General features: G+C 37.6%; 1 protein-coding gene across 10 annotated transcripts in view; it reads left to right on the top strand.

The window, feature by feature from the left end:
- LOC112559243 (protein furry homolog) overlaps positions 1-22,935 on the top strand; it is a 51,675-nt gene that overhangs the window by 5,167 nt on the left and 23,573 nt on the right. For 3 of the 10 annotated variants that reach the window (XM_025230328.1, XM_025230327.1, XM_025230321.1), the window contains exons 11-41: positions 746-844; positions 1,217-1,374; positions 1,874-2,030; positions 3,641-3,724; positions 4,238-4,542; positions 4,681-4,821; positions 5,104-5,171; positions 5,381-5,538; positions 5,803-5,985; positions 6,100-6,189; positions 6,275-6,537; positions 6,842-7,012; positions 7,599-7,763; positions 8,880-9,029; positions 9,370-9,542; positions 10,528-10,624; positions 11,536-11,695; positions 12,062-12,073; positions 13,531-13,685; positions 15,078-15,361; positions 15,930-16,183; positions 16,549-16,683; positions 16,977-17,051; positions 17,985-18,184; positions 19,255-19,337; positions 19,629-19,809; positions 20,197-20,297; positions 20,516-20,695; positions 20,980-21,145; positions 21,409-21,619; positions 21,756-22,089. In XM_025230328.1, the coding sequence (XP_025086113.1) occupies positions 746-844; positions 1,217-1,374; positions 1,874-2,030; positions 3,641-3,724; positions 4,238-4,542; positions 4,681-4,821; positions 5,104-5,171; positions 5,381-5,538; positions 5,803-5,985; positions 6,100-6,189; positions 6,275-6,537; positions 6,842-7,012; positions 7,599-7,763; positions 8,880-9,029; positions 9,370-9,542; positions 10,528-10,624; positions 11,536-11,695; positions 12,062-12,073; positions 13,531-13,685; positions 15,078-15,361; positions 15,930-16,183; positions 16,549-16,683; positions 16,977-17,051; positions 17,985-18,184; positions 19,255-19,337; positions 19,629-19,809; positions 20,197-20,297; positions 20,516-20,695; positions 20,980-21,145; positions 21,409-21,619; positions 21,756-22,089 (4,993 nt within the window). The remainder of the gene's footprint in view (positions 1-745; positions 845-1,216; positions 1,375-1,873; positions 2,031-3,640; positions 3,725-4,237; positions 4,543-4,680; positions 4,822-5,103; positions 5,172-5,380; positions 5,539-5,802; positions 5,986-6,099; positions 6,190-6,274; positions 6,538-6,841; positions 7,013-7,598; positions 7,764-8,879; positions 9,030-9,369; positions 9,543-10,527; positions 10,625-11,535; positions 11,696-12,061; positions 12,074-13,530; positions 13,686-15,077; positions 15,362-15,929; positions 16,184-16,548; positions 16,684-16,976; positions 17,052-17,984; positions 18,185-19,254; positions 19,338-19,628; positions 19,810-20,196; positions 20,298-20,515; positions 20,696-20,979; positions 21,146-21,408; positions 21,620-21,755; positions 22,090-22,935) is intronic. The other 7 variants (XM_025230331.1, XM_025230326.1, XM_025230329.1 and 4 more) reach the window with 5 other exon arrangements.

The raw sequence follows: 22,935 nt of genomic DNA, 5'->3' as shown, positions 1-22,935 counted from the left end.
TTATGTTATAGTTATCTTAGAGGATGTAGGGGTGAAAATTTAATAATGGGGGGAAAAGTCACATCTTCATGTTACCCAATATGTATTTTGATGGTAATTCTGAGGTATTGAACTAACTAAGCATTTCCACTGCAGAACGAAGATAGCATTGTAAAGTGAATTCTCTTGGCATGGTGCTTAGATTGCTTTGTACTAGGGTGTCCAGAATCTTCTTTACATTGACCATTACCACACAACACATAATACACCCAAGCACACAAACAGAGCATGCTGGCTATGAATAATGTAAAGCATTTCTTCTGTTGGTACAGTGGTTAAGTGCTTATCACCAGTACATTGAGGATTGAGGGTCTTTGGTTCCCATTACATTTCAGGAATGCTGGTGCTTTTCTTCATGTTGCACCTACTTACAGAGCTGATATAATCTTTGTTGGTTTCTTCGCATTAAACACTAATTCACCCACCGCTAACCCCTCAACCCATGGGTGGCCTGGTGGTGCAGTGGTTAGCGCCTGTCACCAGTGCAGTGAACGTTGGCTGTCCCATCGCAGGCATGCTGTTCTTTCTCTATTTACAGGGCTGACTGCCTTGCCGTGATATAGCCTTAGTTGCTGGCTCATCATAAAAGACCAATAACTCCTCCTTACCACTTAACCTGGCCATCTCTGGATCTCTCGTATATCTGTGTATGGTTGAAGGAGGAAATGAGAACGTTTTAAAAAGTATTTTTGTCATTGGTGGGCAGACTGTCAAGAATGAGGTAAATATTCCAGTACTGAAGAAACTGGTGGATGACCTGTACTCTGTGACAGTGGACATGACCACAAAGCGAAAGCACACGTTGGTAGGTGTTTCACCTCAACTGTTACTTTAACTTTTACTGCTGAGCCCAATAATTCATATCAATTTACAATGCATTAAATGTTTTTTTAATTTTTCGTTTGTGGCTGTATTTAATCATGCATTTTTTCTGTTTGCATTGAATTTTTAAAATATATTTCTTTTGGTCAGCAACTTTTAGTCAAGGAGTATAATATATACATATAGGGAGATAATTCATAAATATGCTTATAGCAGTGCTTCTGTTGCATCCTGAAGGATTATGTAATATCCAGTGCATTATCATGCAGTTTAGAAATCTGTAATTACAGCATTATTTGCAATGGTATAGAAGAGTATGCCATGGTTGACAAAACATGTTTTGTATTGTCTACAGCATTTATTTCCTCTTGTGACATGCTTGCTGTGCGTAAGTCAGAAACAGTTCTTCCTGAGCAACTGGCCATACTTCCTGACCATGTGTCTCTCTCAGCTCAAGAATAAAGACCCAAAGATGTCTCGCATAGCTCTAGAGTCTTTATACAGATTGTTATGGTGAGGCTTTTTCTGGTTTTGTAACAGTAGACTGATATAAGCAGATAGCACTACTCCACACGCATTGTCTTTCATTTGGTTTGCATGTGAGGTGACTATTTTCTACAGCTGACAACTGATTACTTCAATGGATCTACTGTAATGTAGTGACATAGTGTATCAATATATGCTGAAGACGGGTTTAATTCTTGCTGAAATTTTATTTTAATAAAAGTGACTTGTTATTTCTATTAATAGCATTACGTCTGAAGTTACTCTCTCTATATGTAAACCTGAGAAGATAATAAAAGAATTTCCTTAGTGTCTTTTGCTGCTTGGTAAACTTTGACACAACAATCAGCTTAATAATATCTTTGCTACACAAAAACAAAAGGTGTGGAAGGTATGAAAAGAGAAAGCCACCAGCTACTTAAAGTATTTCCAGAAAAGTGTGCCTTCAGGCCAGGTCTGAAAGCATCAAAGGTGGTGCTGAACTAAAAAAGTGAATCTTTGTGTGCAGGGTGTACATGGTGCGCATCAAATGTGAGAGCAATACAGCCACACAGAGTCGACTACAAAGCATTGTTAACAGTCTCTTTCCTAAGGGTTCCAAGATGGTGACACCTAAAGACACTCCTCTTAATATCTTTGTCAAGATCATTCAGTTTATTGCAAAGGCATGTTTACAGCTTGCTTGTTTGTGACTAAAACTGAGTAAAAAGTGGAATTAATTATGACTGTTGTAGCTGTTGAAAGATGCGTTAAAATTCTAAATGTAATGGTGTCGTATAAAACAACATGTGTGGGCATTGTTTAGTTTATTTCTTACTACTCCTCAATGCGCATAGGGCCGCAACAACACTTCTCCAGTGGACCCGGCTTTTGGGCAACCCCCCTCAGTTGGGCCCATATGGTTCTGGCATCCTTTGCCTCACTCTCTACTGTTCTTTTCCAAGTCTGATGGGCATTGTAGCACTAAAGTAACTCTGACAGTTTGATGGAAAGTTTTTTTGACTACATATGTGTGTGTTTAGGAATATATATCAATATAGATATTATTATATGCACAGTAAAATCTGTCAAGTTTGAACTCTGAATAGCACATCCAGACACTTTTGGCCTGCACAAATTGGCTTTCAACACAGAATGTCCTTCGATTGGCAGACACCTGCTAAAGGCAGAGATTTTAGGGACAAAACTCATCCCTTTTCTGGACTTAACTCTCTCCATTTAGCTCATATCTTGTTGGCCTGCAACATTTTCTTTTTCATCTCTGATATCTGTCAACTCCGACACTGACTCCTGTTGTTACCATTCTAGCTAGTCTCCCTTTTCTCTTGCCAGAATTTATGCACTTTCTTCTTAGCTGGCCTCCCTTTTGCCACACTCCACATCCTTTGGTGAATTAGGAACACTGCTGCATCTCTGGTGATTATAGTGCAAAAGACTGATCATGTTACCTTCCAGCTTTGCTTACATCAGTGAATCATTTTATAAAAGAGAGCAAAGTCTTGAGATTCTTCAGCTGAAAATTGGGAAACATTTAACATTTCAACTGCTTGTGAAAATTATTATTTAGATTGTGCAGTCATGATGAAGCATTGTATTATGTATTGTGGCCTTAGACTTAGATTTTTCCACACTAAGCCAAAGGCCATTCATATGAGATGGAAAAGGAGGTTGTTGCTGACTTGAAAAACTTGAAGAAAAGAAAGAGTTTTTTTTTTTTAAATGATGGTCTAAATGTTGGACTGGACCACAGAACTGGTTCTGTGAATCAAGATTCTTAATTTTTTTTTTTTTATGTGTTACTGTCATCCTTTGTCCTGGTTTAGCCCTGAGTGGCTCTTTATGCACCCTGAAGCATGTTGCAAGAAGTGTGTGGGAGCACATGAATGTTTTACAGTCTTATTTTCCTTCCAACTGTTTTCAAACCACTGTCAAAGACTTCTTCCAGAATTACCAGAAGTAATAACTAATAAAAACTTTCCTTTGACCCAAAATCTTTTTAACTAAGGGTCTGTTGTATTTTTGGTAAAGGAATGTTTATGCATCTTTTGAACTTTTATTGGATTTGTTGTAAAGTTGCTTTTACACTCTAACTTATGACTGTTTTATTTTGAGAAAGTCAATCTTCCTGGCTTCAAAAATGGGGAAATATCCAACAAGGGGATATCCTTATGTCACTGGTTTTGAATTGCATACATAAAAACATATTTTGCATCTATAACATATATATATATTAAAAGCTGTAATTTCATTTTTTTTTTTTTTTTTTTGATTTTAGGAACGACTGGATTTTGCAGTGCGAGATATCATCTTTGACTTGCTGTGTGTGGGCCGTAGCAACAAACTTTTTCTAACCCCTGAGGTACATTTTTGTGATGTAACGTAACTTGACATAACACTTGGAGATGCAAATGACATGAATTTATAAGTGCATCTCTCCTAAAGAACATTTATTTTAAGATTCAAGATAAGAACTTGGGTGTAAATAAAATGTTTCTATGCAGAAGGACGGAAGCTCATAAAGAAGAAAAGTGGAAACAATTGTTTGCTGATCTTTACGTTTTGAAAGCGGTCCGGTGGCGCAACGGTTAGCGCTGTTAGCGCCTGTCACCAATACAGTGAAGGTTGGCTGCCCTGAGTTCATTTCTCATCTCGGGCACGCTGTTCTTTCTCTGCACGTGGCATCTGTTTACAGGGCTGGCTGCTTGCCGTAATATAGCCTTAGTTGCTGACACGGCGTAAAACACCAATTCCCCCCCCCCTTTACGTTTTGAAAGAAAAAGCAGTACATTTTTTGGTAACAAACATTGTTTACAAATTATGGATATTAGTTGTTATAGAAATATTTTATTTTAGCTTATTTCATTAATTGCAGCGAATGAGCATCGGTCTGCGAGCATTTCTGGTGATTGCAGACAGCTTAGAGCAGAAAGATGGTGACCCCCCTATGCCTCAGTCCAATGCCGCCCTTCCATCAGGCAGCACTGTTCGGCATAAACGTACATTCTTAAATAAGATGCTGTCTGACTCAACAGCCAGAACCATTGGCCTTGCTCAGTACTACTCACATATTCTGAAGACTTTTGACTCCATATTGCGAGCTTTGGACTTGCAGGTGGGGCGACCTTTGCTGATGACCAAATCAGAAAATGCAAACAAAGAGCCAGATGAAATGATAACGTAAGTATGCAGTGGTTGTTACATTACGGCAAAAAGGAATATGTGATCTTTGGAATCAATAAAATAAAAAAGAGGGAAGCTTGTAAGATTTCTGCAGGAGTATTGTCTAGTGATAAAATTTCATGGTAATTCTGCCAGGGGAGATCGCAAGCCCAAAATTGACCTTTTCCGCACATGTATTGCGGCCATCCCACGCTTGAAACCTGATGGAATGACCAGCCCTGAACTGGTAGATCTGCTGACTAGACTCACTGTCCATGTGGATGAGGAACTGAAAGGGTGAGCACTTTATCTTCCTGCTCACCATCAAAATTGTTAAGGGTACTTCATAGTCACAGAAGGTGCTTTAAATTATTCAAGATTTCTCAAGAATGTTGCATCTGGGTGTAGCCTGTTCATGTCTTTTTGCTTGTGAAGTGTATGAAGATTGTGAAAATGATTGGTTAAGGTCTTGTTTCTTTTGCCACCAAGAAAACATCATTCTATAGTAGTTTGCAGATGTTGATAATCCATCCTTTTGGTGCATAAATTGTAATTTGAATTTTTTTTTTTAAAAAACAGGTTGGCTTTTCAGGCCTTGCAAAATTTAATGTCAGAATCTCAGGCTTGGAAGGAGCATGTAATTCATGGTAAGTTCTAGCATATATATTTAAAAACTGTTACTTAGAAAATTGCTACTGCCTAAATTATTTTGGTTATGTATGAACACATGTTTCTTGAGATTTTACCATTGGATTTAGCAGACATGAGTTTCAGATATTAATGCATGATTCTTCATTGAGTCCAGGGTTCTTTGAAGAGATTACATAATGCTAGCTGTACAACATATAACTTGCAGGGTTTGTCCAGTTCATCATGAAAGATATATCTGACAGTAAGACGCACCTTTTGGACATGACTCTGCGTCTGCTTATGCAGCTACTGGTCCAGTGGAAGACAAGTATTGGCACCTTGACTTCTGGTGCTGGGTCTAGTCATGCTAAGGAAAGTGGCAAGGTTAGCGATCTTATATACACTCACCCCACATATACATATACAAGCTCACACATACCTGTGTGTATGCAAACATACACTTGAACACACACACACAGGCAGTGCCCTCTTTTCTTCTTGCTCCTGCCTTAAATTTTATTTTTTAAAGAAGTTTTTTTAAAATTTTTCTAAGTCTATTTCAAACCTACCCACTTAAAATCTGTAATTTTTTTTGTAAACTCATGCATCTCAGGCAAGGACATAACCTAATTCCCAGTTTGTTGACAGGAACGAGGAGACCACAGCTGTCTGGGTTCAGGACCAGAGTCAGCTGCAAGTGTGGATGTGCTGCATGAGGTTGAAGGACTTTGCTTGGTCATGATGTGTAGCTGTCGCATCATGACACGTAAACTTGCTTTTCATCTTCTGCGTGAAGTTCGTAACATCCTCACTGCCTGCAGTGTCATCCAGGTACAAGGCTTCTGTCTTTCTTTTCACTGAAGTAATTATTGTTGCTGGATATTTTGCTAGTTTTCTCTTGTTTCTATGCAGCACTTACCATTTTTCACTTCTGCTCTGTTATAGGATTTCTCTTTGTCTTTGCTGGATGTCATTGACAAGGCATGTCCTGTTATTGTGGAGAAGCTTTTATCTCATCTACCTCCACAGGAAAAGGTGAGGATTCAGTTGTTTGATCCCTCATAGACATAGAGAAGTAATCTGAATTTTGGGTGATTTTAATTTATTTGTATGTTTGAAGGCCATTGTGCTGACGCAACCAAACATAGACCTGATGTGGGTGGCTGATCGAGCTGTGACATTGTGGCTACCAGCTGGTGGAGGCAGCCTTCAGGAAGGAAACCAGATCAACTACAGTTTCCATCGCGTCGATATGTGGATCCGTTTCATGGCAGCTGTTGTGTCCAAGGACTTTGCCCAGATCTCCTGCCAGCGTGCTATTGCTCATGCCTGGCCAATAGTGTACACAAGGCTCAATGCTCTCTTTCCATCCATCGATCCCAAGTGAGAGACAGTTGGGTTTGTCTTACTACCAGATGTTATATGTCATGTCAAAATGAGAGAAATTATGTAGTTTTTTGTAAGGTATAAACCACATGAAAAATGTAAATTATCTTTTTTTACAGCATGTCACAATTGTATCTTGTTAGGTAACCCTTTTACCTTTTCTGATATCTTTTTAGGTTATTTTTATCTGATTTGAATTTTTTTTTTTAAGATTTACATCATGAGTATGATGACATTTGTTTTGCCTACCCTGTCTCAAGTGACCTGAAACATGATTGCATGCATTTTGTCCTCCTGTCAGCACCCAGTTGAATGAGAACAGAGCATCATCCATCCTGCGGTCTGGAAGCAAAAAGGTGACCACAGAAAAAGATGTCCACATGCAGCTATGGCAGAACTACATAATCCTGGCTTGTAGCATTGCTCAGCAGAGTGCAGTCATTCCTCAGCGCTGCTCTTCACCTGAACTGGGGTGAGTGCATTGTGACGATGGTGGTGTGTTTGTGTGTGCCCATGTGTGTAGTTCCTATTTGTTCATGTGTGTCTGTGTGTGTGTTGTGCCTGTTTGGGTATGCATGTGCACTTGCATGTACACACATACATGTGCACATTTCCAGTGTGGTTGAGCACAGGTGTCAAAAGCGAAACAGAAAGAGGAGTTGGATAGATTTTTTTTTTTATCAGTGAGAAAGGTGATATAAGTGTTTTTGAGGCAACCCACTGATTCTGACTTGATTGATTTTCTGTTGTGTATATGTATATATACCATGTATATTATTATTTTTATTTTCTAATGGTTTTTCACACATTCTGCTTTGATGTGCAAGGAAAAATTCCACTGCACCATTTATATGTTTCAATGGGCAGTTAAGTAAAATTGCCATTAATGGTATGCATTTGACATATTAACAGTTGTCTTTTTTTTTCTATGTTAGCTTTGGTCATTTCCAGATGTTTAGTGGAAAGAAATTACTTCAAAATATAGTGAATCAGTAAAATAAACTTGTGATTAGGCAAGCTCAGTGATGTGATGATCACTCTTTGATCTTCTTTGTCAGCAGCTTGTCACCAGAGAGTAGTCCTTCAGACAAGACAGAGTCAAGATCAAGCTGCACAGCGACCAACCTATTTAGGCTATTGGTCCCCTTGATGAAGTGTGAGAACTCTGATATGCGTGATACTGTCGTCAATGGTTTGGGCTATTGCAATCCTGCTGTCTTCAAGTAAGTAGAGCTAAATTGTCATTATCTTAGATGTAACTGTAGATAGAAGACTAATAATAATCAAGAATTAAGGATTAATATAAAATAGACATACATTACTTTTCCAGATTAGGGGAAAAGAAAGATGATAAATAAAGCACAATCAAATGTTGATTAAAATGATAACTAATTTATAATTTGCAAACAGAACACAAAACCAACAGCTATATAATTTCAAGGAAAATAGTATTTCAAATTTATGCATTAATGCACAGATTGTTCTGGAATGCGGCCTTGATTCTCACAAAATTTCACTGAGGGGTGCATAGCTTAAGAGTCGGCGCAGCCATGTGCCTGCAAAAATACTGAAGCCAGCGTGCATTTGAACATGTAATGCAACACTTCAAAAATAATTTAACAAACTCTCCATCTAGAATTGACAATAATGATTGGGTAGTTTTCAAATTGACCAAATATCTACCTAATTAGCTCCGAATTTTGTACCAGGAAGTAAATTGGTTAGCGCACAAAGGGGATCACTTGCTATCAACCTTAATGACAATAGTGCAGAAAGAAGAAAAACAGAATGCTATGTAATATAACAAATAGCCTAATAAAGAACTTTCAAGTGATAAGATTCAGTCTCTGACGTGACGTGACAGATGGAGAGTATGTAAACTGATCAATAGCACCAGTTAGACTGACAAAGGTTTGCAAATTTAGGATGCTCTAATCAGATTTGATAAAGAAAGGTTTATCAATAAAATAGGAAAGAATATCTCTATGTGATTAATTTTTAGTTTTTTTTGTGATAAAATATTTTGAACTGTAATATGTTTGTAGATCAAATATGTTTAGTTTCTTGTGATAAAATATTTTGAACTGTATTAATTTGTAGATCAAATATATATATAAACCAGAAAATGAAGGGAAAATATGTTTATTTTGATCAGCCCCTTGTTTCATTTGAAGAGTCCCCTCCTTTTTTTTCCATCAAGAGGGCCCCAGGGTCCTTTTCTTGGAAATCATAGAATAACCTCTGGTGCAACATTCTTTGCTATGCAATACAGAGTGCTTAGTGAGAAAAATGAACTGCTACAGTCAAGTTGTTTGAGAGTTCTTGTGTGTATTTAACAGGGAGCTGGCAGAGGAACTGCTGCCATTCTTAAAGGAAGCTATTGACAAGAAGCAGGACAACCTACGAAGACGTCGCAAGCGGGACGTGCTGAGGGTGCAGCTTGCCCATATCTTTCAACTGCTTGCAGAAAACAGGGTGTTTGCACAGAGGTAGACAATATCTTCAGTTGTAATAAGCAAGCCCAGTCACTTCTAACCACAGCTTACGCAGCATCCCTAGAATTCATATTTATTAACTGTAGAAATGATGCCTTCTTATTGGGTTATAAGACCAATTGCAGTAATTTAGATGTTTGAAATTGGTTTAATAGAATTAACACCTTATCTGTTACATGTTACATGCCAGCAGTAGCTGTGAAGCCACAGGATTATTCTTTATGTTGAGCACATCTACTTTAAGTAATTAATTTTTTTTTCTTTTTTTGATGAAACTTTGGTTTGGCCCACAGTTATAAGATGTACAGGAATATAATGACAGATGTTTGTGCAGTGAGGCAGGAGCCATTGACACAGACAGTGGGCAGCTGAGCTCCATGTTTGTGGACTACATTGATGGGGCTCGTCAGTATCTGGAGGGGGAAAATGACAGAGATTTGCCAATACTTCAGGAAATACGCCTGCACTTCAGTTGCTTTGTACAGCATCTAATTGACAATACACCTAGTAAGCTGATGAATGTCAATCATTTGTCCCTTGACTTGTACCAGTTGTTGGGCCAGCACATGGATAGATTTGGCAGCTGACAAGGCTCACCACTCATGCCTTTTTTTGCACTTTTTTCTGATGTGTTTAACTGTTTACTTGCCTATGGCTTTTATTTATTCATCTGCTATTATAAATTTTCTTATCACTGTTAAATCTCTCTCTGGCTAGTGCCATCACAGTTTCTTCATTTCTTAAAGTCATCCCTGGGATAGACTTTCTACAATAGTCCAGTCATGAAATCAACACTGTACTGCAATTTCTGCTTTGTGATCATCTGGATATTCTCTTGGTGTTTTGATCTGTGTGTTTGATTATTGATCTGTTCTCCTTCAGTCCAATGACTGTAGATCTGTCTCATTAACATCTTGGTTTGCTGATTCAGTTCTGTATTACGTTCAGCATGGCTTTGTATGGCTGATAAGGCTTATCGTTCTGTAGTTCTGGCACTGTTTGCTATTTCCTTTTTTTTGGAAGGGGTATGACTAGTGACTGTGTCCACTCTTTGGGACATCATTTGTATTTTCAGACTCTTTTGCACAGAGTTTGTTGTTTCTTCCCCACTCTGCTTGAGCAGCTCAGCTGGATTAGGAAGTAGGAAACGAGAAGGACAAAAAGATAAAGTTGGTAGAGAGCATGTAGAGGGTGGGTATGAAGCAGGGCAATGTGTAAATAAGATCCCTGTGCATTATATGAAACACATGGATGTTTTTGGATTTATGATGCTTGATCAAGACTTTATTGTCGATTGATAAGGTACAAGCAAGTTGGTGTAAAAATCAACATCTTTCCTTTTTGCTCCTTGTACACATCATGCAGTAACAATTCACATTTAAAATGTTTATACTCATGGATCCTTGGAATTTCAGGAGTTTGTGTTGGTTTTTTTTTTTCACTCATAAACGCACTTACAAATTTATGAGGACATTCTGGTATTCCCTTGCAGTGGAGTATCGCAAGACATTGCTGTCTCGAGACCTGCGGTACAGCCTGTTCCACTTGTTTGCTAACTGGAGTGGCCACTTTGGAGCAATAGATAGGAGGTATTTCAAAATTTGCTACTTTTGTTAACTTACAACTGATCATCTCCAGAAAGCAGCAGGGAGGATGGTCATGACTCCATAAAAAAAAACTTTGATTTATTTTCCACTTGTAAAAGGCAGTGAACTGGTGTTGCTATTTGTCCGTATCAAGACTTAGCTAAAATCCACCAGAATCAGGTTGTAACTGAGAGGGGTCTTCAAATGGAAATTGACCAGTCGGCTTTCATTTCAGTAACTGAACCTTCAGACCCCTGTGAATTCGAACTTATTGACTTAAATGTTTAGCTCTTAAAAATCATAACATAGCGGTTTTCTTTGTTGTTTTTGCTTTTGCTTAGTCGTGCTTTATCATTCTACCATTGTTGTATATGATTGAAAATTTATTGGAGAAATTTCCAGATAAAAACAATCAGTCAATATATGTGTACCATGATGGACAAAGTGCTCTCATAAAAAAGTACTAAACTTATTTTTTGAACATGATTTCTGCAAAAAAGTCGCAATAAAGTGCTAACAGTCACAAAAAATTAAATTTTTATTAACCTGTTGGTAATATTTGATGTTAATAGCTACTTGTGTCATCTGTGATTGATTCATCTTTTGGGCCTAGGTCAAAGCGACTTTCAGTATTGAGGCAATGTAGTCTTACATAGGTGACCCAATGACCTAGCGGCCTCTTTCAAAATGCATTTACGTTACTTTATTTCTGCAGAAGGTTGTAATGTAGGACAAATGGTCAGCCAGAAGTAGTCTTCACTCTGCCAATCATTTTTTGTGTGTGTGTGTGTATAAGCAGTCTCAATGCATAAAGGGAGCTTGCCTTGCTTTGTGGTAATCTGCCAAATCTATATTTAATGATGCGTGTGTTGATATACACACATATATACACTATATTAACATTTTATCATTAGATTTAGTAAAGATGAAACGTGGAGTGAACAAGAACTGCCTGCAGTGCGAGCAATGTCAGCTGTACTTTGCTGTGGTCCAGTCTTTGATGTGAATGGATTCAATGACGATGGCTACATTTACCACTGGCTAGATACACTGTTGAGCTCTAATGATGAGAAGGTAAGAGGAGGCAAATCAGCGTCTCAAAACACAGATGCATGCAAAGGAGCACAATAAAAGTGGTTACTGTATATTATCTTGTTTTAATTGAATAATTCAGTTAAAATGACAAGTAAAATTTTGCATTGTTGAGAAACAAGTATAAGAAAACGTGATATTACCCATAATAATAAAATGCTTGATGCTTTATTTCTCTTTCATTTAGAAGACAAATGAGTTATGGGTGCTGATCGTCTCTTGATCAGATTGATATCTAATGTCTAATGGGCATTGTATTTAGCTTGTGGGGAATTTAAACAGTAATGGTTAAGTCACTTGCCAAAAGACTGACATGATGTCTTGTGTGGCTGTGTGGCTGGCTGGCAGATGAAACCCAAGGTGAGTGGCATGGGCAATGAGGCAGTGTTGACACCCTTGTGTTGTGTTCTGTTGGTCAGCTGTCACCTCACTCATGCCATATTTCTTAATCTTCATTTAGCATTTTTACTGACAGATATCTTTAAATGTTCAAAGCAGCTGATGAGTTTTTGAGACAAGTGAAAAGGAAGGGGGGGGAAGTGGGGGACGAAGTTATAGTGCATTGGGAAGGTGACGTGTTTAGTATTTTACTTGAACTTTAAGCAAAACAGCAGGTTTTTGGTTGTGGCTGGAATGCAGGGATTTAATTCTTTTAAAGCAACAGATGATACAAAACTACATGTTAAGACTATATGGTAAAAATCATTAAAAAATGAACATAAACAATCTCCCAGGATCCTGATTCACTAAAAATGAAATGTTAGATATTAAAGTTTGCAGCTACTTGTTTTCCTAAAAATCTGTTAGCTAGCACCAAGATTAGCCTCACATTTTTCCAATACCCAGTTTGTTTTAAATTCTTGGGTTATTTTTAAAATACCACCAGACGCTGTACACCTTTTTAATTTTTTTTTTCTAAATTAAGCAACAATCTGCCTGGTTTTGAGTTTTTGCTTGGTAACATTCAGTTTTGATTATGGCAACTTTGATTTATTTTATTGTATTAAAGTGCATCAGCATTAATTATGTATTTATTGGTAGTTGCCCTTAACACCTTTATTCATATAAAGCAGATTCAAATGTTTAAATCAAGGACAATTTTTCATAAGAAGTATTTGCCTGTCGAAAATTAATAAGGTCACAGACTGTGAAAAGAACTAACACGTTTCCTGTGATGCACATCATTGTCTGTGTACCTGCAGCTGCCTGCATAGATGGTCCACCTTATCAGTCAAAAAGCCAGTTTAGCATGTGAGGTGTTTATCCTGCATGGAGTGGTTTCTGGTTTGCTTCCTACCATATACATCCATAGTGGACCATTCCATTTATATGTTTCATCATTTGCTGCATTCACACTTTCAGTTTACTGTGCCAGCATTGCTATTTGAGAGTTTATTGAATGCTGATTTTTAATGTGAGTGAAAGATAAGCAAAATTCCTGAACAGAAGTTGGCACTTTAAAGCCTTAAATAAGAGGAAACATCATGTTAATCTAATGTATAATTTGAATTAGTAAGCTTTAATAAACTTTGAGAAAATTTGTTTAGGAATTTGAAAGAAAACTAATGCAGGCTGTAAACTGATAATCATACTTTTAATCAAAGTTTCTGTAAAAAGTTGCAGTATAAGTCACCTTCAGTTTATATACAGTATCCAATACTGTGCTGGATTTAGAGGATTGTAATATGCACTCATTAGAAATTATTGTCTGCAGGAGGTTTTTTTCCATCTATTATCGTAGTTCTGCCACCATTGGTGTATAGGAAGCAGCATTGTGCAGATTGCTTTTTGAATGTGGTTTTCTCCTTTACCATTAGATTTATGAGCTGGCCAAAGAGACGGTGTACTTACTACTAGACTTCAACCCAGATGCGCAGGGCTTGCTAGACTGGGTGATAGACCGATGTTACACTGGGCAAAAGGAGGTGGCTGATGGATGCTTCAAAGCTCTGGCTGCAGTCTTCCAAAACAAGTTTGTACTTTAAATCCTGCATTTCTTAAGCCATTGTACCTTTGGGGGTTTGTCAGTGAGAATATGTGTGTGTGCACACATTTGCATGAGTGCAAAGCAGGGGGAATATTTGTGTGTGTGAGGGTGAGTGCTGTTCTACATGTTTCGTGTGTTATAATCACAGAACCAGAACAATTTTTGTATCTGATTATATTGATTGACAAGAAAGCTTCTTTATAGCTGAAATAGAAGATGAAAATGATTTGAGAAATTTGTCAATGTTGATCATGTTTGTATAATTAACTGTTGCAGTTGCCAAATCTTCAGCTAAACAGAGTGAATTTTTTAAGCTGTAAAACAAATGTAGTCATATGATAGTAGCTGTATTTATGAATGTTCTTAACACATTCATGCAAAGCATATTCAAACATGTTCAGTTAGTAGGATTTACTATTGTGAGAATGAATGTTCAAACTGTCAGATGCATGTAGTCAAGTGATAACTGTAACATGCCAAAAATTTTCAAGGCAGGAAAATGAGGACAGTAATAGTTATTAAATGCCTTTGTAGATACGTTGGAAGATGATGATTGTATATGTATAGATTTATACGACAACATATGGACACAGGAGTTTCATTATTGTGCAGCGAAAACAATGGAATTCTCTTCCTTTCCATATCTGCCACCTACCCGATATTGAATCCTTTAATAATGCACTGAAAATGCACCTCTTCCATGAACATTACTCTTAACACCCTTTCCCACAAATTTTTCACACCCTTTCCAGCTCATCTTCCTTTTGCAATATCATGTTACTCTCAGCTCTTGTTTTTGTTATTTGATTCCTCTTTGCATTTTCTGTTTTATTTTATTCTTCGTTAGTACTATTGTTTATTCTTTTATAGTTCATATATTATTTGTTTGTTTTACTGTCCCTCGTATGTTGTCCATGTTTTGTTCTTGTTCTTAGGCGCTAAAAGCATGTTCCTTAGGAGTGTATGTGCTTTAAAAATTTTGCATTTATTATTATTTATTGATTTGAAGATTTGGAACAAATTTGACTAATGGGCAGAGAATCTGTTCAGCTAGTGTGGAGGTGGAAGCTACTGTGCGGTGCTTTAAAAGTAACATTAGGTTTAGGGTTAGGTTTAAGGTTAGGATTATTAGCATTAATGTTTAGGATTATTGTCTGGTCAGAGCAGACAACATGATGTCACTTGATGTCACACTCCCACCCCTGCTTTGCCATTTGTGCCTTGCACAATGTAGGTTAGATGGGCCTTCTGCTGCTGGCCCAGGTAAATCATATTTGTTGCCAAGATATCACTTGTTTACAGATCCTGCCTGATAATCTAGAATGACTTAAAATGTGGAAGAGAATAAAAAGTTTGAAGACGTCCATGTCTTGACAGAGAGTATCCATGTGACCATGTCGCCATGCTGAACCTTGCGGTGCTCAATGTGGGAAGTCCACGCATGTCTATTCATGAAACTGCACTCCAGCTCCTCCATCTTTTGGACGCCCGTTTCCTGCAAGAGGAAGTTGTGTTCACGGCGGCTGCTGATGATCTACCTCGTCCACCACAGCTACCACTGAATGATGTCCTGTTGGCAGTGTCATACTATCATTCTCAGATGTGTCTATCACAGCAGCTGGCTAGGCTTCATCCTGATCTGACCATGCCCATGTTTTCAGGTAGAATATGTGAGCATGGATGTGTGTTTGTCTCTGCATGTATCACAGTCTTTTGTGTGTGTGTGTGTGCTTGCATAAGAATGATAGATAAAAATCTAGATATATGTGGATATGTTTATATATTTATATATTAGTTTTGTGAGCATTCATACTCTTCTGCATATTTTAATTGCGCTCTACTTTCAACAGTCAGACGACATAAGATAATCTACTTTAGCCATGTGACTCGGCATGACACCTTGTCGAAGACTACCCTTCAAGGCACCTTGGAGGGTAGTTGATGCCGCAATGGCCAAAGAAAGAACTGGCTTACAAACGTCAAAGAATGCTCGTCCTGTACAAGGCCTACTCACAATTGACCAAAGTAGGCAAGAGTGGTAGGCCTGTCAGCTGCTGTGTCTATTCATGTGGGGTCCCAATGACAGGTGCTAGTAAAGGGATGACTGACTTTAATTGCACATTTTTGTAGCACCATTTTTTTGGTGGATGAGCAGGAACCCTCATTTGACTGCTGATTCAACACAAAACCACATTTGACTGATAAATGGTAACTGTATTTCTGCAACAGAAATCACCCATAGGTTCCAGACAGCCCGCCCTTCTGTTCGTCAGTCCCTTCTGAAGTATTTGCTGCCTTGGTTACACAATATGGAGCTGGTTGATCCCTCTCTCCCAGCTACCAATCCGCTGACCAACTTTTTAACCCGACTATCAGATAGTCAGCAAGCTGATCACTTTTTGCCTCCCCTGAAAGGAGAAGGATGGGGGTCGACCCAGGCTACTGAAATGGTTCTAAATAACCTTTTCTACATCACTGTCAAGGTGAGCTATTGTTCTCTGATGACTGTCACTTTTGTTCAGATTTGTTTTTTGTTTATCTTTGATTTGCATCTGCCTTTTATTTTCTTCATTCTCCTTTATTTATTTCTTTTGTTGATCTACTCGCATCTTTCTTTAAGAGTGTTGCTCTTTGTTTAGCAAGCAGTTTCTCTAATGGCCAAGCTAGGTACATTTTATAATACATCTGCCTTTTCTTTCACCTTTTTTACTGCACGTGTTGGTTTGTTGATCTGCTTGCATTCATGTCTATATTTCCTTCCTAAGTAAACTTTTCTCTCTAATGATCAAACTTTCTGATCCATTCTTTAGCTTCACTCTTTGTTCTACCAGTGTCTTATTTATTGTAGTTTGGGGATGAACACCCTCTGGAGATTGAGACACTGTGGGCTGCTCTTGTGATGTGCTGGCCCAGCAACCTCAAAGTCCTTATACGCTATCTCCTGGTGATCATCAACATGGCAGCTACAGACCTCTTGCCTTTTGTGAGAGTTTTTGGTATTTATGTTAAATGTATTGTGTATAAAGGATTTATATAGCACTTTTCCAGTGATTTGCTATTATTTATTGGCACATATGTATTTATAATAAAGTTTTCTACCCACTTGTTCATATAGTATACTCTGATACATTCAAATGCATTGCTTCTTGATACACAAAAGACACTTTCTACAAAGTTTATCTAGCATTTGATTTTTTTAAGCATCTTTATTAGAATTTATTGCTTACTTTGCATTTTAGACTGCAAAAGAGATTTAGGTTTTTTGTTCATACACAGGCCAAACGAGTTGTGACTTACCTTGGTCGTGCCAAACCAGAAAAACTGGTAGATGAAATTATGAATGAACTACAGGTAAGAAGAATATAAACTAAAGTATCTGTTAATCTGTGTTTTTAACTATATTGCATTCCCAGCTGTTTCACAGGTGACAAAAGTGTAAAATAATCTTACTTTGTCCATACCATTAATTCACCGTTTAGATTGTAAATGTACGCTGAAAATGCACCTCTTCTGTAAACATTACTCCTAACAATCTTTCCCATAATGCGGGTCCTTTTTCACACCCTTCCTTTTGCAATATCACGTTACTCTCAGTTCTTGTCATCTGGTTCTTGTTTGTGTTTTCTGTATTTAATTTTATTCTTTATTTAGTACAGTTGTTTATTCTTTTATAGCTCATATGTTATTTGTTTGTTTTCCTGTCCAGGTTTTGTTCTTGTTCTTAAGTGCTAAGAGCGTACTCCTTAGGAGTATTATTATTATTGTCAGATATAGTCCCACAATTCACTAAAATTGAACCCTTACTTTTAACCTACTGTAATAAAAACGGACTCATGGATTTAAGAAGTTTAAAGTCATATTGGTGAACAAACATTAAATTAGAATATTCTGTTAAAATAGTTGAACATCACATGTTTCGTTCTCAAGCATACAAAAAGAAATTAAGCTTATTTGTACTAGACCTTGCCATCAGTAAAATTACTAAATTTTGGGTACTGCATGATGCACTCTTTACTTAGTTCTTTTTATGTATTGTTTTTCTATTTCCTTTCTATAAAATATTTTATTCTTTTTTTCAACAAACTAGACAATATGAACTGCCTTTCTATTAATTGAAATGTTATTGGAGCGAGAGGTGTCTTTACTTGACTGTCACTACTATTATATATGTGACCAATATCCTTTGTTGACTCCAAATAAGGACAAGTCACTCTTGCTCACATCAAACCTTACCAGCCTCATATATATATATACTCTTATTTGTAACTATCTTTTACCACTCAGACTGTTGAAACACTCAATATGAACATTGAGCGTACACAGACACCACCATTCTATCGACTGTCACAACTGCGAAAGTCACCAGCAGCTAACAACACGACAGATGATGAGAAACTTGTGAACCATGAACCAGATGTACAACTCCAAAAAGGTGTGCTGCATACAAAGAGACACAGTGCTAACGAGGACATACAGAATGAAACGTGAGTGCCAGCTGTAATACTGGAAGCTCATTCTTTTCCATCATGTGCCAGTCCATGTGACATAAAAAAATATCATCAGTAGTCAACATTTCAAGTTGTTCATTCAGCTCTTCCTGGTACTAGGAAACTTTCATCTTTCTACTTGCAATGGTTCTTTGATTTTGCTGAATAACCAAAAGTCATACAAGGGAAACATCAGGTGATAGGGAGGAAGCTCATTTAGCTGGATGTCAGCCTATTTTAATTGGTCCTCATGGTCAGTTTGGAAAACTGCAACTCTTGTGTCAGTATTTTGAAATTGGTGTCCTTTTTTTCTTGAGATCATAGAAGCTTGTTGGTCATTTGTGGTTTTTTTTTCAATAGCTGCTTTTATGGAGGCCATGTTGTGGACATATGTTTCAGTTTTGGGTTGTCATCTTTGACACCAAACAAAATGGACAGCTTGAGAATGTTGATGCCACTTTTTCTTTTTTGTTTTCAATGGTTAAATAAAGAGCATGAATTCCAAATCCGACTGGAGGTTCTTTTACAGGCAGAAGGTGATTTTCTACAGCAGAAAAGAAAGAGAATCTTTGTTCAGATCTGTTTCTTTGTAAAGTCTGGAAATTCAAGTGCCGTTGCACTACTGTTTATCTTGTTCATTCAAACATAGCTTGCTGTGAGGCTAAGATTTTCATTATTTTATTTATCTATTTAGGAAAGATTGAGCTTTGAATGAAATTTGAGGCATACACCAAAGCAGAAAGATGCAGACTTTAGAACACCTCTTGTAGTTAATTGTTTTAGTTAAAATTTGAAGGCTTTATGGACAGTTGAAGTGGTATCTGTAGATCATGCAAACACATATGCTTAAATACTTGTGATTGAGAGTGAAGTATTTTGCGATGTTTAATGCGAAGTGTCAAATGCAGAGTAAATGAAGATAAAAGCTGTCTGTATTGTTCTGGCTAGACAGACCTGTAGACAGATTTGTAGGTAAGTGAGACTGTAATGACCCCTTCGCTGTTAAGCTCGATTTGTCATTGTGATATTGTGAAACATAGCATTATACTTGTTTTCCTGTCTGTCAGCAGAACATCTAGGACAAACTCCACAGGCTCTCTAAAAAGTATAACCAGTAGCAGCACAGGCTCAACTGCGGAACAGGCAATGGGTGGGTAGTTTTGGATGTAATGGGTGGATAGTCATAGATGTAATGTTATACCAGTTACTTCACACTTCTCGTTTAAAAAGTCATTGGATATAAGCCCTTGAGTCCAGCCAATATTAGTGTTATTTGTTTTGTTTCATTCAAGCAGTAATTTATCAAGTCTACAGGCATAAACAATTTCAAATTGTAGACTTGATACATGTCACAAATGTCTTGATCCAATACCATTAGTGGAGGTATTTTGTTGAGAGGAGCTGTTGTATCTCAGCCTTATAGCCAGTGTTCTCATTGTAGATGATGAAGTTGTTGCTCACACACAAACAAGGTTGGAACGAGGAGAGAGGTCAACAATTGAAGCGCGAAGAAGTGAGTCACCTGTTCCTCACCCTCTTCCCATGCCAGCCTATGGTGGTTACTTTGCTCCCCTTAATGAAATGCTGCCTGAAGATGTACCAGCTATGCAGGGGTTCCACAGGTGAGGATGCTAAAGAGAAAGGTTTGAAAGAGATGGAGAGCATCAGAGAGGGGGAGAAAAAAGACTGGAAGTTTTTTTTGAAAATAGGGACTGAGGGTGGCAGGTGAAAGAGGCTGTATCAATAAAGGGAGTTGTCAGCAATAGGCTTGTATGACTTTATCACAACATACAAATATTTTTCAGGGAGTGAGGTTGAAATTAAAATTGTCCAAAAGCAAAATAGATTACAAAATTTTTTCTATTTAAGGAAAAATTAATTTTCAACCCCATTTCTGCCTTAACAAATGTGCACTTTTTACTCATATGTTGTTGTAAATATTTCATTTTTGCAATGATTTTTTTGTTAAACATTATCGACAACTGTGTTTATTATATGTTGATCCACAGGAGTAACATTGCTGTAATGCTACTGTCAGACCTGGTTCTAGATGGTTTGGAAGTGGACTGGTCCCCACATCTGCCACTCATGCTGCACATTATCTTTTTGGGTAGGCAGCTTTGTATCCTGTTTACTATTGTGCTGAACATTAAGAATGACCAGTAATATTTAACCTGGGTCAGGGTTTCTTTCCTTGTGTTTATGACTGACTGCGCCATTTTCAGTTTTAGGAAGGAAGTTCTGTAGTGCCTCATAAACTTCCATGAGTGTAGGTACATATTAGGCTGTTGTAGGTTAGACTGAAGTTATAAATTTGTACATGATTAGGTCTGGACCACAGCCGGGGGCTGGTGTATGAGCACTGTAAGAAACTGCTGCAGAACCTTTTGCTGCTGGCCTCATCTAATGATCACCTGACCTGTGCTCGCTTGTTGCTGGGATACCGTTCAAATGCCGCTGACACCCTCAAGGTCATGTCTGAAGACAGAGATGCACCTTCTTCACTGGGTATGTGTTTTAAGAATGCATCATTTAAAACAAATTGACAATATTAAATGGTTTTGGTCTTTTCTTCGAGTAACCTATAGTGCTGTCTCAAATATTCTCAAATATTCAGCAGATGTGTATTGTTTGTACATGTTTAATGACAGCACATGTAGTGAACTAGTTGGTTTTCTGTTGAGCTTCCATTTTCCTGCATTTTGTTGTTCATATGCATCTAAGTGATTTAGTAATTTGATTATCATATGGAAATTTTAGATGATAAGAAAGAGTATCTTTGTTTCCTGCAGATATTCCTTCTGTGGAACCACAAACTCAGTATATTACAAAGTCCACATTTAGCATTGACAGCAGTGCAACCATCACAGCTGAAACATCAAATGAGCTCTCAGATGTTGATAGTTTTGGTTCTGTAGATGAGATCATTAAAGCTATTCTCAGCTTTATGGACACAAGGTGAATATTGTACAGAATCTTTGTCTTGTACGTTAAGAAGAACTCAGGGTTTTTTGTGCCTTTGCTAAAACAAGGCCAGAAAATAATTCCTCATCATGAGGTTGTTATAGAAATAAGCTTTTGCTTGCAGGGCTCTTTGAAAGTCAAAATTGCATGCAGATTAAAAAAAAATTAGCTCTTCACATTTAATGAAGGTAAATTTTTATCTTTAAGTAAAGGAGTATTATATGAATGTGCAGCAAAGTGTGTACTTTTTTTTCCAGAAAAGGAAAACCATTGTGGAGTTCTGAAGACATTACACCTAAAGTTCTCACAACACAAAGTTCCACACATTTACAAAGTTTTCTTAAGTGTGTCGTTCGCTGCTTTAAAGAATTATCCCCCATGGCACTTGTAGAACAGAGGTGGTCGCAGGTGGCACTGCAGCTGGCACTATCATGTTCTTCTCGCCATTATGCTGGGCGGTCTTTCCAGGTGAGTAGCCTTGTAAAGCTTTCAACTGTTCATCAATAAAAACATTTATAGCAGGAACAGTTATTTATTGTTCCTTCTCATTGGGAGGAATTGATAGGTCTTAACATAGAGATAAATGGTTTCTTTATTATCCTAGGTACTTCGAGCACTCCAGATCCGTCCCACCACCCAGATGTTGTCAGACATTTTGTCACGGCTGGTGGAAACAGTAGCTGAACAGGGTGAGGACATGCAGGGCTATGTTACAGAGATCATGCTGACTCTTGAGGCTTTTGTTGAGAACCTTGACCTGGAATTACGACCAATAGACTTTATGCGAGAACTGTTCATGTCCACACCCAACCTGGCCAAGGACCAGCTGGAGAACCGGCACAGTGCCATCATGGCACCAAAGCAGCCGTATCCCCACCATGCACGCAGTACCAGCTACTCTGTGTCTGTCTTTACTCAGCGAGCACACTATGGGGCTGGTGAGTTCACAGGTTTTTCCTTGTTATATTTGTTAGTGATTGTCTCCAGTTGTTTCTTTTGTCAGGATTCTTGCTTGCTGTTGTTTTCTTATGCTGCGTCATTTATTTTACTATTAGGTATGATGGTAAGTCTGTTTAACACCCTTATGCATTGCCATCAGAAACTTCTTTTATGTTGTTGAACAAAACAATCTTGAAATCTTAAATATCAAAACCTAGATTTCTGTAAGACTAATAAGGGAGGATGCTAATCCTTCTAAGTTACCTGAAAAAAAATACAAGATTTAAAAAGTTTTCAGATCCTGATAGGTAGACTTAAGACATTACTTGATATGCATGAGCTCTAATGATAGATCTGCAATGTATATTTAATATGTAAGTTGCATGGCAGAATTGGTTTCATACATTTGCATGTCTATGTGCATATGCCTCTGTGTGTGTGCGTGCGCACATATGTGCATGTGTGTGCATGTATGTATCTATGCAACATATTTGTACAATTCATTTTTTCAAATTATAGAATGACTTTATTGGCTTTGACTGCTGTTGTGGATCTCCTGTCATTTGTGAGGGTTGATTCATGGTATTTTTGGGTGAAGGTCAATTGTATTAATCCTTTCATTCCTGATTAAAGTTTTAATGAAAATAAATCATTTTTCTCTTAGATTTAATAAATGACTTAATCTGAAACAGATAAAACAAAATGTTATTTTGAAATTTTATAAAATAGTGTTTTTCTGGAAATTGCTTATTTTTGGCATGAGTGGAATTCAGCGTGTCAGCCACTGTAAACGTGTTGATAACACAACCATGTCTTGATTGAATGGCATATTTAGTGATTTTTAT

This window comes from Pomacea canaliculata, linkage group LG3 (genome assembly GCF_003073045.1).
Source record: "Pomacea canaliculata isolate SZHN2017 linkage group LG3, ASM307304v1, whole genome shotgun sequence".
In the NCBI taxonomy this organism is placed as follows: domain Eukaryota; kingdom Metazoa; phylum Mollusca; class Gastropoda; order Architaenioglossa; family Ampullariidae; genus Pomacea; species Pomacea canaliculata.
Note: the sequence above shows the minus strand (reverse complement) of the source record. Positions and strands in the feature narration are given on the sequence as shown.